Genomic DNA, 14,234 nt, shown 5'->3' with positions numbered 1-14,234 from the left:
GTGTAGGTGTTGTGTGTGGAAGAAACCAACAGCCCACCCGGTGTCCATCTGCCGGAAATGCCCATCACGCCCTCCTAAGAGAGCGAGGATCGGCTCCCCACTGCGCCCCCGCAGACAGCATTCAGGATTGTGAAGCTCAGACGGAGCAAGGCTCCGCCCTGGGCCTGGACCCAGGGGGCGCCCCGGCCCCCAACAGTACGGCACCCCCCCGCCCGGCACGGTGGTAGGGCCCCACGGCGACGTCACCCATTGTTTACAAATCAACCGGAGCCGGTAGGATTCTAGCTGCCCCGGTGCAACGCGCGGCACGAGTGCCCGTGGGTCCCCGGCTTCCTTGTCCACCCCGGCCCCTGGCCCGGGTCCGTGCCCGGCTTCGGCCCCAGCACCGCACCCGGCTCCGCCGCGGCCCACAGAGCCGCCAGCGACGCCCGCAGAGCTCCCGGTGCCGGGGCGGGGGGCCATGCCGTGCCGGAGGGAAGAGGAAGAGGAAGCCGGCGAGGAAGCGGAGGGGGAGGAAGAGAAGGAGCAGGGCAGCTTCCTCCTGCTGGAGCAGTCGGTGACGCTGGGCGGCTCGGGCGAGGTGGACCGCCTGGTGGCCCAGATCGGCGAGACGCTGCAGCTGGACGCGGGGCAGGACAGCCCGGCTTCCCCGTGCGCGCCCCCCGGGCCGCCGCTGCAGCCCCCGCGGCCCCCGGCGGCGGTGCTGGCGGACAAGGCCCGGCCCCCCGACCGGCCGCTGCTGCTGCCGCCCGCGCCGGCCGCGGCGGTGAGCCCGGCGCCGCCGGGGGCCCTTCGCTGCGCCCTCGGGGACCGCGGCCGCGTGCGAGGCCGGGCTGCGCCCTACTTTGTGGCCGAGCTCGCCGCAGGCCCCAGTGCCCTGTCCCCGCAGCCCAGCCTAGATGGGCCTTCGAGAGCCGACAAGCGGGGCGCCCCAAAACCTCTGTCGGGACCGTGCCGGCGAGGCTGGCTGCGGGGTGCCGCCGCCTCCCGCCGCCTGCAGCAGCGGCGCGGGCCCCAGCCGGTAGCCCGCACCGGCGACGACGACCCGCACCGGCTCCTGCAGCAGCTGGTGCTCTCCGGGAACCTCATCAAGGAAGCCGTGCGGAGGCTTCATTCGCGACGGTTGCAGTTGCACGCAAAGCTTCCCCAACGCCCGCTCCTGAGGCCGCCGACGGCTGCAGTGCACAAGCCCCCTTCGCCCCGCAGCCCGCGCGCGGCCTGCAGCAACCCTGGCGCGACGGGAAGGAGGGCGCAGCTCCGATCTGGCGACGGCGTCCTGGTGCCTGGCAGCTAATGCCCGGGGAGTGGTCACTGGGCCAGCCTTTGCCCGGAGGACAGGGGATTCCCCCTGAGGGCTGCATTTCTAATCAGACTGGTGAACTCGCGCTTTTGGAAGCGGGAAAATAAGCTAATCAAGACGAGGCATCGAAAAGTCGCGAGTGTGTTCGTGGGGAACTGAGGTCAAGGCCCTGTTAAAAAACAGGATTCGGTTGGCCCTATTTCAGGCAGGTTACAGAACGCACCCCAGGCTCACAGTCCGTTGGACTTTTTATTTTGGGGGTGACCATTCTTGGAGGCACCGCGTGCAGATCCATGCAGACCTCCCCTGACCTGCCATCCCAGCGACTCTGTGGCCACGGTTCATGCATCTCAGGATCGCCTCTCGCCCTAAGGATGAGGATGATCCCAGTGACTTGTTTTACCTTTTCAGGGTTGGCTCCTGATTCACTTTGGGGGGAGGGGAACATGAATAGACGATCATTTCAGGGAGTACCTCAAGCTGCCAGACTTGAAAATTTATCACATTTAAAAGACAAAACATTTTCTGTCTGTTAGGGTGCTGATTCTTAAAACACACGGTACCATGAAAGGGCCTTTTCTCTGCCCCCGCTTTGCAGCTGGCTGCGTTCCCCGAGTGGAAGTGAAAGCCGCGATGTGCCCAGGGTGGGGATGGATAGGAGGTGGAGGCAGGTGGTGAAGTGCCGGAGTCTCCTGAGGACAAGCGCACCGCCGCCACCGCGGGTGTAGGGAGGCGGGGACGCGGGCACCGGAGCCTCCCGCGGGCCCGCCGCAAGCCTGGCTTTTATGGAAACTGTCCAGAGACGTGGCCTCGGGCCCTCCTCTCCCCCTCAGCTCTGCTGTCCTATTCGAGAGGGCCTTACTGGTGCTCCCGGGGGCCGGGCTGGGGGTTGGGAGACGCCACGTGACGGGCACTCCAGGGACACTCGGCCTCACACAGCAGCTTATAATGGGCTCTCTGGGGCCATTTGTAATAACAGCTGCAATTCCCTGGGTAGATGGAGTTGATTTCCTCGCTCTGCCCCTCCCCCAGCCATGCCAGATCGCTTTTGTAAGTGAAGGAAACGGCGTAGAAAATGTGACCCTCCAAATGGAGAAGCTGCAGGCTTTGCCAGTGTGAACCGTGATGAAATGTTTGTAACGTACTGTTCACTCACTCTGAGGGATTTAAGACTGTTTAGCTGGTGTTTTAGTTTTGTAAGATTCAATGGCTGGTTCATCATCCAGATGTGGCTGTTGACATATCTACACTTCGCACCGGAGTGTCTGGAATTGTCGCTATCCTGATTATAGGATTTTAACTTAACTGAAATATCTATTTGTAATAAATGTGTTGCATTTCTTGTCTGGTTTTATTTTATACTTGCTGTCGGCGGGAAAGATGCACAGAACACATTTCTGTGTTCTTCATAAACATGAAAACACTTGAAATCTTTGTCAGCCTCGTTTTGCGGATGGTAATTAGAGTGCCTTTGTGTCTGAACAGCTCACTCGTTAGACAGGGTCGGCACGCCTGGGTGTGTATTGGTGCTGGCACGAAATTAAATGAAAGTGAGGTCAGGTTTGGACCAAGCCCTTTCACCAAAACCCTAGAGCCTTTGGATTACTAACCCGCGATGGAGATGTTTTATGAAGCTGCTTCTGACTGTTTTAGCAAAGATCAGTCACTGCAGGTGGGGAGGCTTATCACTTTTTTTTTTCTTTCTACTGGGGCCATTCATTACGTGGACTTGTTCCAGGAAGTTTGAGCAGCTCTTGTACAGGGGTTGCTCAGGGGGGCAAGCCTGTGGTGGGAAAGCTGGCCGAGAGTGGATTCAAGTATTGCTCTCTCTGCCCTGGACATGTTTGCCGCCCTTCTCTCCCTAAGAAGTGACACAATAGCCCATCTCTGTCCCTCCAGTCTTGAGTTACCTAAGTCTGTTTCCTAAAGGAAGGTTCAAGTTCCCTTATTCAGTGGACAAGTTGCTCCATTGTACAGGCTTCCATTTCCTCACCTGTACAACAGATGAGAAGTGAGCTGAGGAAAAGGGTTCATGGTGACTGGCACGTACTGGAGATAAAACAGTCTTTAGTCCCTACCCCTTCTTTCCCAGGACACTCCCTAAGTAGCTAAGGGATCCTCTGTTTCTCATAAAACAAGGTCATGCCATGATCCCAAAAGTTCTTTCTGGATCCATTAGAATCCTTCCTAACTTGCTTTGCACTCAGTGCCTGTTGTCTATACTTCACCATTCTCTCAAATACACAGACCCCGAGGGTCTCTGAGAAGTGCCTCCAGAACACACCAAGCCAGCCATTTCCCACGACTTGCCCAGAAAGAGCTGTAGGGGGCTCAGTCCAGTGCTGCCCAGCAAGGGCAACAGGGGAAAGTGGTCAGGTGCTGGCATGCCCTGTGGTTGGAGTACCCCTGAGGTCCTTGGCCTGCTCCTTAGCTGGGTGGGATTTCCCAGAGGCCAATGGGTTAGGAGCAATCCAGAGCCGAACTGGCTGTGATTTGATGCCTCTCTGAAGTCATTTCAGAGTCTAGAACCCCAAGCCTCTTTCAATAGCCTGATATCATCATACATAGTTCAATGTCGTTTGCTGCACTACTCCACACATACACTACAATGTGAATGACACCCCTGCAGTTGTCCAACATGGTGGCCCTGCCATTAGAATCATGGAAAACCATGCCCCAGACCAGTGGTCGGCAAACTTCGGCTCGGCAAACCGCGGCTCGCGAGCCACATGCGGCTCTTTGGCCCCTTGAGTGTGGCTCTTCCACAAAATACCGACTTCTGCGCATGGGCCACGAAGTTTCAATCGCACTGTACGTGCGCGCCGCCCGCACATGGTATTTTGTGGAAGAGCCACACTGAAGGGGCCAAAGAGCCGCATGTGGCTTGCGAGCTGCGGTTTGCCGACCACGACCCCAGACCCATAGGCTGAGCTAGGGAAAGCTGTAACCATTTTCTTTCAACATGTTCAGCATTCTATGAAGACAGTTGGCCACAGAAAATGGCTGGGTGAGATAAAAGGCCAAAGCTATAAACTCCATGAAAAGCATACAAAATAAACAAAGAAACTAGCAAATAACAAGGGATTTGGAGAAAAGAATGCCACACTTCACAGAGAACTCCAAGAGCCTGCTACCCCAGGATTTCACTCTAAATTAGGCATAAATGCTACAATATTTGGATTCAGTTTTTACCCTTGTTTGCTCTCTCCTTTTCCAGCTCAGAAGCAGAAACATGGAGCGACGATCAGAAGCCACTTTCCTATGCAGCAAAGTCTGTATTGAACCCTGTGATCCCTTCCTTCCAATCAGGAAAGAGTTACCCTGGCAACCAAATTACTAACTCACTCAATTAGCTCCCCCCTCTTCCACCAATGCTCAGTAATCACAGAATGTCAGCCCTGGGAGAGTGCAGCCTTCAGTGGTCTAGTGCTACTGCCTCATTTAGAGATGGAAGCCCAGAGATAGATGTTTTCACACTGAGGTGCACTCCATTTGAACGCCGTGAAGGCTAGGGCAGGCAAAGGGGCAAAAACTCTCCCATGCGGCACTTCCTCGTGGTTTTCCATCCATAACTAAAGGGAGAACAGGTGACCTGCCCATAACAGTGTTTCCCAGGAGGCATAATAGATAGGTGTAGACTCTGCAGGCAGCCCTCCATTGCTAGCCCAGTGATTTAGCACAGGGTCCTTCACCTCAATAATCCCAATGAACTCATCTGCAAAATGGGGAATAAAAATAAAGCCTACTGCCCTGACCAGGTAGCTCAGTTGGTTAGAACATCGTCAAGATTGCGGGTTCAATCCTGGTCAAGGCATATGCAAGAAGCAACTGCCTGGCCGGTGTGGCTCAGGGGTCGAGCATCATCTCAGGCATCCAGAGGTTGCCAGTTCTCTTCCCTGTCAGGGCACATGCCCAGGCTGTGGACTCTATCCTCGGTGGGGGGTGTACAAGGGACAGCCGATTGATGATTCTCTCTCATCACTGATGTTTCTCTCTCTCCCTCTCACTTCCTCTTTGAAATCAATAAAAATATATGTGTGTGTGTGTGTGTGTGTGTGTGTGTGTGTATAATTTTTTAAGAAAAAAAAAAGAATACAGCCTACCTTGAAGAATTGGGTGAAGATTAAATTAGATAATGTCAAATTAGATCGTGTATGGGAAACAAATAGCAAACAAACATTCAAATAATAAAACATCATTCCTGGAAGCTATTGCATGAAGGTCAATACTTTAAGTCCTGCCTCTTAATGAATTCTTCAATCTGTTTCCTCTGAAGATCAGACCAGTTTCTTGAGAATACATCCCTGTTGTATAGGTAAGCACTCAGGAAAGTGCGTAGGAAGGGAATAATCAGTCAGTTTAGAAAAGGTTTAATCACAGGATGGAGGTGCCCTTCAAGCCAAACCTTGAAAGCAGCTCAGGATTGGGACTGGTAGAGGAGAGGCAGCAGGGATGTTACAAAGGGGAGGGTGTGTGGGGAGGATAGCTTGGAGCCACAGCTCTTAGCTCCTCTCTTTCCCCTCGGAAAACCCATCCCCTTCTAATTCAAATTCAGTGCTCACCTGAAGTTCTGCATGCCTGCCCTGTCCACTCCCATCTATAATTTGTACTGTGAAAGTCATGCAATTTCTTCGCAGGAAGGGATCTTCAAATTCATTTTGTTCTCACTCCTCATTTTATTTACAGTCTTTATAGGTTTATCTCAGGAGCTCATATGTGAGTGTCTCCTTTTCCAAAAGAGATTATATATTCTTTGATGGCAGAGGAGTGACAAAATGAAGAGGATGTTTTAGGCAGATTATCAGGGGACACAGCATGGGGGGATGGACAAAGGTTAAGGACAAACCTTTATGGTCAGCTAGATCAGTTGGATGGCTGTTAAAACATCCAGGCACCAGGTGATAAGGGCCTGGGGGCGGCGGGGGCGGGCAGGCAGGGAGAAAGAGGAAAATATAAGATACACATTCTGAAAAGAAAACTGTAGGCCTCAGTATAGTTCAAAATGCTCTGGAGCCAGACTGTCTCAGTCACAACCCTGGCTCTTTCCGTTAAAGCTCTTTCCTGTGACGTTGGCAGGTCACTTCATCTGTCTAACCTCGAGTTCCTCATCCATGAAGTTTGATAATAAAGTCCCTGTCTCAGAGGGTTGTGAAGATTCATTGAGCTAATTCTAGTAAAAATGCTTAGATCACTGCCTGAAAGGTAGCTGCATTTAGTAACAACGCTGGGTATTGGTATCTAATAAATATTTGCAGAGCAAACAAATTGGGCAATTTCAACAGAGTTGTGGAAGCTAAGGGTGTGTGTGTGGTGCTTGGGGCAGAGATGATGAGTTGTGGTGCCTAGAAGTTCAAAGAAGATGGAAAAGGAGGGACGGCAGCTAAAAAGGGAAAGCAGGGCCAATGGCAGAATTTATTCTTGTCTGACTGTGGATGAGAAACGGAAGGGAAGATGCTAAAGGACAAGGCTCCTGGAGGCAGGAAGGGATGGGGTTCCTTGGGCAGGACAGGTTTGAAAGGCAGAGGGATTGTAGGGGTTGATGTCTATATTATGTCACAAACTGTCATACCAAGGCAAGGCCTGGGACCTGAGGATTGGCTATTGAAACAACCTTGCATAACCCTTCTTGCCTGGGATAGCTATGTTTCGTTGTTATTGTACAAATGAATCCTTCTCTGTACCTTATACTACAATAGGATAAAAACTAAATCTGATACCAAGGAACTTTTTAACTGCTTCCCCTTATCAATTAACTGACTCATAGGAGATAAAACTCACAACCCCCAACTGATAAGCTATTCAGGCAGTTTGTTTGACTTATTGATTTGGGTGGGTTAAAAAAAGTCACAAGCTGATTATCTCATCATGTTACCTTTGCCCTGCCTTTTGCCCATTTCTTTTTTAGTCTGAATCAGATTCCATAGCGTAATATGGGTGAAAAATGGTTTCTTAGGTTTTCCTGAACATCTTCTCCAGACATAGGAGTCAAAATCACCTTTCTTCAGATGCACCCTAAATTGTACTTTCCTTCAGGTGTATTAAGGAGGGGAGAACTCAAGAGTGCAGATGTTCAAAACACACCATTTAATGGTGCCAGTAAAGGGAAGTTGAATAACTTCAGGGTTCAAAAAAGACAATGGATCCCTGGCCAGTGTGGCTCAGTTAGTTAGAGCATCATCCACCAAAAGGTCACCAGTTCAATTCCCAGTCAGGGCACATGCCCAGGTTGGGGGCTTGATCACCAGTAGAGGTGTGCAGGAGGCAGCCGATAAATGTTTCTCTATCTCTCTGTCCCTCTTCCTTCCTCTCTCTAAAAAAACAACAAAAAAAGTCCATAAAAACTTATCTTTTTAAAAAAGAACGATGAACGTCACTGAGCAAAGATCTGATTTTAAATACCCTGGACCTCGCCACAGAGGACACACGAAGAGATAATACAGATGGATATAGCTCTGTGTTTGTGCCCAAGTATGTGGAGATACACTCACATACCCACCATCCCGTTTAACTTCCAGCCTCCCTTGGTTTCTCTGCTCTCACTTTCTTTCTAATCCTTTTGTTTACTCTTCTTCCTCCCACATAGATTTGATGAGCTGGTATCTGTAAAGTACTTAGAACAGATCCTGGCATAAGGTCTGCACTCGGCACATTAGCTAGTGTTATTTCTTCCCAACTGATAGCATCTCCCAGGCTCAACCCACCCCTCTTAGCTCTAAATGCCAAATCTTTCATCTCCAACCCTGATCTCTCTCCAATTTATAGTCATTTATGAAGCACCAGGCTGCTGTCCCTATCACTTCCCACGTAAAACTCCTAATCAACCCCCACCACCCCTCTGCTGCATATACACAATCAGCCTCTCCTTACCACTTCCCTATTGTTCTGGTCCTTCTGGACTCAAGACTCGCAGAATGTTACCAGGGAAACCAGGCCTCAGCTCCTTCAGAAGATGGAGTTGACTCAGCTCTGCCTATGCCCACGCCCCTAGTTCTGTGCCTATCCATTCCACGGGGTTAAAGATCCAAGCCATAATCATTCCTGGGCCAAGTGTTATTAGGAATATGCTATCCCAAACTTCAACACCTTGGGAAGGACCATTGCCTCCTTGATACAGAGACACTTTCTCAAGCCCAGGCCCAGGACTAGGCTCTCTACAGACTCTGTAAATGGCTGATCAGTAGCATGGGCTGGGGTAAAGGAAGAAAGGTATACATAGGCTCAGCCAGGTGGCAAGAGGGTCACCCTAAGAGCCATGAGTTCAGATCCTGCTCTAGCACCAATAATTCCTACCTTTCCCCTTTGAAAAGCAACATCTTGCCCAGCTGGCATGGCTCAGTGGTTGAATGTTGACCTATGAACCAGGAGGTCATGGCTTGATTCCTGGTCAGGCACATGCCTGGGTTGCGGGCTCAATCCCGTGTGGGGCATGCAGGAGGCAGCCGATCAATGATTCTCTCTCATCATTGATGTTTCTCTCTCTCTCCCTTTCCGAAATCAAATATATTTTTTAAAAAAGCAACATCTTGTGAAATGTGCCTGCAGAGCGCTTGCCTAGAACAGGGCTCTCAGTTCCCTTTCCCTTGCTTCTCAGGTCCAGTAGTTCTTCCCTCCTTGTCACCATTCTAACGTCACCCCTGAATGCTGTGCTGGCCATCCTGCAGACTCACAGGACATCTGCACTGGGTGAGACCTTACCATCTTGGCCCTATGCCCTCATCTTACAGAGGAGTTGAGGGTCTAAAAGCAGCAGCCATATACCATTGATTATCTGTGCTTCTCTTATGCAATTCCTATTACCTTATGTGAAGGTATTGGCCCAAAACCTGCTTGTGGGTTCTTCCAGGATGTCTGAAACCCTGCTTCATCCCAGATCCCCAGCACCTTCCACTATGAGGCTGGTATACAGGTAGAGTTTGAGAATAGTGATGCTATTGTGTTGAGGTATTTAGTGGGTCAAGTTTGTAGGATACTCTTGAGAACTTTAATAAAGCCTACATGAGAGAAAATGGTGTCAACAAAGTCCCATGTGGGTGGTACAGGATGATTCAAAGATGTGGTTGAGGGAAGGAGATCCTACAGCCAGACTGCCTGGGATAAAATTCCAGCTTCACCACTTAAAAGGTGGTAACTCTGGTTTGGCTCAGTGGATAGAGCATCTGCTTGCAGACTGAAGGGTCCCAGGTTCAACTCTGGTCAAGGGCACATGCCTGGGTTGCAGGCTTGATCCCCAGTGGGGGTGTACAGGGGGCAGCCAATCAATAATTCTCTCATCATTGATGTTTCTATCTCTCTCTCTCCCTTTCCTTCCTCTCTGAAATCAATAAAAATATATATTTTTTTAAAAAGGTGGTAACTTCAGACAAATCACTTAATCTCCTGGGCCTGTGTCCTCATCTATAAAATAATTAGCACCCACCTCATGGCAAATAAAGCCATGACATAATATAATCTCTAATGATTTAAAGCACCCAGAACAGTACATGGCACAGTAAACACTACCACCCCCCACCCCCAGCCCCAATGATGAAAGCAGAGACAGACTGTTTGGAAGGTGTGTGGAGATGGCCTACTGGAAGGAGTTCAGGAAAAGGAACTTACGAAGCAAAAGAGGAAGAAACCTGCTTTTGCTCACAGTGGAAGAGAAGGGGTGGCTGAAGTGTTAGTGGGGCACATTGAGTAGACAGATATGGGCCGCCTGAATGAGGAAGGCCCAATGGTGATGTCAAGAATTAGCACTCGCCAGAACCGGTTTGGCTCAGTGGATAGAGCGTCGGCCTGCGGACTCAAGGGTCCCGGGTTCGATTCCGGTCAAGGGCATGTACCTTGGTTGCGGGCACATCCCCACTGGGGGGCGTGCAGGAGGCGGCTGATCGATGTTTCTCTCTCATTGATGTTTCTAACTTTCTATCCCTCTCCCTTCCTCTCTGTAGAAAATCAATAAAACATGTTTAAAAAAAAAAAAAAAAAAGAATTAGCACTCAAATATCCCAGACACCTCAAATCCTCACATGACCCTCCAACTACCTTATTAAGTATTATTGTTTTATTTTTTTCTAAAAATATTGCTTTATAGATGTTACTATTCAATTTGTCCCAACAAATCTGCACAGCAAGTATTATTGTCTGATAAATAAGGGAAAAAAGCACAGAGCAGTGACTTGCCCCATATGACATAGCTGGTGAGCAGCAGGCTGACTCAAACTGAGTCACTTCCCCTGAAGCTCCAGCTCTGGGGGCTTTGCCAAGAAAGGCTTTCTTGAAAAGGGCAAGGGAGCAAGTAGGAAGGGACGCCACAAAATGTTAATGCCCTGGCTGGTGTAACTCAGTGGTTAGCGTGTCGGCCTGAGCACTGAGGGCCTCAGGTTCCATTCCCCATCCAGAGCATGTATCTGGGTTGCAGGTTTGATCCCTGCCTGTCGCCTGTCCCTGTCGCCTGGAGCACCAGAGGCAGCCAATCGATGTTTCTCTGACTCCCCCTCCTTCCCTTCCCTCCACTCTCTCTAAAAACCAGAGGGAAAAAATACCCTCGGGTCAGGGTTAACAACAAAAGCTAAGTTTAATTTTCTGATCTTGTGGACCATCAACCAGAAGAGAAGCACACAAATCCTGCAGGGCTACCAGCATTCTGTGCTGGGCCTGGGTCTCCCCAAGTGCATTCTTCATTATTAAACATATCCCCAAGTGCTCTTCTTTCCCCCACCTCCCCCCAAAAAGCCAAACCACGCTCCAAAACAAAAAACAAATTTATTCAGCAGACATTTTAATTAAGAAATCCTATAAATCAGGACCACCACAATTTCAGACACTCCGGTGCGAAGTGTACCTCAATAGCTACATCTGAAGGATGAAAAAGCCATTGAATCTTTTAAAAATGGGTTTAGCTACCTTAAAGTCGGGGGTGGGGGGGGTGGCACCTTGCTTAAAGCGCCATCAAGTTTCACAAAGATAAAGCCCGCGGTTTCTCCTTTCGGAGAATCACATTTAAAAATGGTTTCAGTCACTCACAAAGAAGGGTTGGTGGCAGGAGGACACTGTGAGGGGTGAGGACCCACGGAGGCTCAGGCCCACGGATCCACAGAGGGGCCAGAACAGAGCAGAAAAAGAGCCGGGGTCTCATCTACCAGTGCAGACACCAGAACAGGTGGATTGACAAGAGCAGAATGGGAGGACTGGAGATCCAAGAGATTGTTTATGACTGTTTCTGAGAAAGCACATGGCATGGCCAAGAGTGGCCTCATGGGAGGAGGAGGAGGAGTTCTGGAAAGGAAAGCACAGAAAAAAAAAAAACAAGTAACTCTCCCCACATGTCCCTCTCCACCTATGTCTTTTCTGGGGACTCCCAAAAGGTAGGAAAGCACTGGGCTCTTCTTGGAGGAAGAGAAAGGACGTGGGGGTGAGTTAGCTCTCCCAGGAACCCCACAGCCTCCCACATACAGCAAACCGTGACCTTGAACTACAGGTGGCAAGGTCAATTCCTTAAAAAATCCAAATTCAACTCCAACTTTACCCACCTTCAAAATTCTCCACCTCCCTCCCACCCTCTAACTGACGTTCACATCTCCCACCTCGAGGAGCTGCCAATGAGGTGGGAGAAAGGGGGTGATGCCACCCACCCACCCACCACCAAGCTTTTGCATTCTTCTTCCCCCCGGAATTTCTTTGCACAATTGTAGCACCATTTTCACTAAGCTCCTCCACCGGAAAAATAAAGAAAATGTATTCCTGTCATTCAGTTTTCAAGTATTGTTATAAAAGCCCTCACGATTCCCGCCCCTTGGGGCCCTATCTTTAAACGATCCAAGCACACGACGCCCCCAAGGGTTCGGTCAGGTACAAGTCAGTAAAAGTAGCTGCCATAGTTCTCCCAGTTTATCCCAGCTCCTTGGCACCAAGGTGGCCGGGGGAATTCTCACGCGGCACGGACTTGTCCTGGCCCGTGCATTTCTCCACGTTCAAGTTTTCTCCCACCCTCGCCGGGGCGGTAACTTCTCGGCCCGAGGTCTCCCCCACACGCCTCCCTGCTGCCGAGGCGGCTTCAGCTCAGGGCTGGTGAGGGCAGGACGCTGATGGGTCTGCGCAGCGGCCTCCTCTTCCTCCTCCTGGGGCCCCGGGTCAGTGCCAGGCGCCCGAGGGCTGCCGGGCGACGTGGTCCGGTCCCACCGGGCCTGTGGCTGCAACCGCGGCGACAGCTCGCTGGAGCCTCCGCACGGCCTCCTTGATGAGGTTCCCCGAGAGCACGAGCTGCTGCAGGAGCCGGTGCGGGTCGTCGTCGCGGGCGCGCGCCCCGGGCGGGGGCCATCGTCGCTGCTGCAGGCGACGGGAGGCGACGGCGCTCCGCAACCATCCCCGCCGGCACGGTCCGGGCAGCGCGCTGGGGCCTGCGGCGAGCTCGGCCACAAAGTAGGGCGCAGCCCGGCCTCGCACGCGGCCGCGGTCCCCGAGGGCGCAGCGAAGGGCCCCCGGCGGCGCCGGGCTCACCGCCGCGGCCGGCGCGGGCGGCAGCAGCAGCGGCCGGTCGGGGGGCCGGGCCTTGTCCGCCAGCACCGCCGCCGGGGGCCGCGGGGGCTGCAGCGGCGGCCCGGGGGGCGCGCACGGGGAAGCCGGGCTGTCCTGCCCCGCGTCCAGCTGCAGCGTCTCGCCGATCTGGGCCACCAGGCGGTCCACCTCGCCCGAGCCGCCCAGCGTCACCGACTGCTCCAGCAGGAGGAAGCTGCCCTGCTCCTCCTCTTCCTCCCCCTCCGCTTCCTCGCCGGCTTCCTCTTCCTCTTCCCTCCGGCACGGCATGGCCCCCCGCCCCGGCACCGGGAGCTCTGCGGGCGTCGCTGGCGGCTCTGTGGGCCGCGGCGGAGCCGGGTGCGGTGCTGGGGCTGAAGCCCGGGCCGAGGCCGAGGCCGGGGCGGACGCGAAAGCGGGAGAGCGGCAGGCACCGAGCCGCGCGCAGCAGCCGCGGCAGCAGGAATCCTACCGGCTCGGGTTGATTTGTAAACAATGGGTGACGTCGCCGCGGGGCCCTACCACCGCCCGGGGCGGGGGGAGACGTGCGAGGAGGCTTCGCGTCGCGGGCCGTCGGGGACCGCGCAGGGCAGGGGCAGGAGTCTTCTCCCCCCTGCGCTCGGTGTCCACCTTGAACGGGATCCTGGACGTGGGGAGACCTTGGTAGGTCCCCGGGCGGATGAGCGGCCTAAGACAAGGGAGCCTCTGAGCGACCTGCGTTGGTTTCTCCCACTCGCAGACACACCCACCCACACGCCTAACCCTCCTCCTCAGACGCTGGCTCCCTCCCCACGTGTCTTCAACGCTTGGGCCCGCCCCACTCCTCCCCCGCGCACCCGCCATCCCCACCCCCCGCAGACTGGGGAGGCGTGGGGGAGGGGTGGGCTCAGGTCGGGCTTCTGAAAGGTGGGGGCGGGGAAAGGGAGAGAGAATTGGGGGTGCTGAGGGGCCATCAGCAAGGGGGCCAGAATCAACGCGAGGGAGCGTTTCTGAGCTTCCCCCCTACGCCCAGTCCTCTAGCACAGGGCGAGGAGGACGCGCCACCGCATGGCTAACCAAGAGTTGACTTTGTTCATTAAAAAATAAACGATTCAGCCCTAGCAGGTCTGGCTCAGTGGATAGAGCGTGGGCCTGCGGATTGAAGGGTCCTGGTTCGATTAGGGTCAAGGGCATGTACCTTGTTGCAGGCTCCTCCCCGTCCGGCCCTGGTCAGGGCGCGTGCAGGAAGCAACCTATCGATGTGTCTCTCCGTCTTTTCCTCTCTTCCACTTTCAAAATAAAAAATAAAAAATAAAATCAATGGACAAATATCCTCAGGTGAGGATTAAACATAAATACATAAGTACATACATAAATAACACAAAAGATTCCAATAGAATATAGGACGGTGAAAAATCCTCTAATAATCATAGGACTCAAACATGGTTCACATTAAGACATT

General features: G+C 52.8%; 2 protein-coding genes across 2 annotated transcripts; one reads left to right on the top strand and one right to left on the bottom strand.

Moving 5' to 3' along the window:
* Positions 1-264: 264 nt before the first annotated feature.
* FRAT1 (FRAT regulator of WNT signaling pathway 1) lies at positions 265-2,636 on the top strand. Its single transcript, XM_070432592.1, is given in 2 exon segments — positions 265-1,240; positions 1,242-2,636. Coding segments are annotated over 2 exon segments (891 nt in total). The 5' UTR covers positions 265-460; the 3' UTR covers positions 1,353-2,636.
* An 8,389-nt stretch (positions 2,637-11,025) lies between these two features.
* Positions 11,026-13,207, bottom strand: FRAT2 (FRAT regulator of WNT signaling pathway 2). Its single transcript, XM_070431861.1, has one exon. The coding sequence runs from the start codon at positions 13,082-13,084 to the stop codon at positions 12,413-12,415; it is 672 nt and encodes a 223-aa protein (XP_070287962.1). The 5' UTR covers positions 13,085-13,207; the 3' UTR covers positions 11,026-12,412.
* Between the last annotated feature and the right edge of the window lie 1,027 nt (positions 13,208-14,234).

This window comes from Myotis yumanensis, unplaced genomic scaffold (genome assembly GCF_028538775.1).
Source record: "Myotis yumanensis isolate MYYU_CA2020_CCGP unplaced genomic scaffold, mMyoYum1.0.hap1 SCAF_13, whole genome shotgun sequence".
Taxonomy (NCBI): Eukaryota; Metazoa; Chordata; class Mammalia; order Chiroptera; family Vespertilionidae; genus Myotis; species Myotis yumanensis.
This window is presented reverse-complemented; position numbering and strand designations above follow the sequence as displayed.

Excerpts from the sequence above, each read along its gene's own strand:
- FRAT2 (XM_070431861.1), bottom strand. The coding sequence starts at position 13,084 with ATGCCGTGCCGGAGGGAAGAGGAAGAGGAAGCCGGCGAGGAAGCGGAG.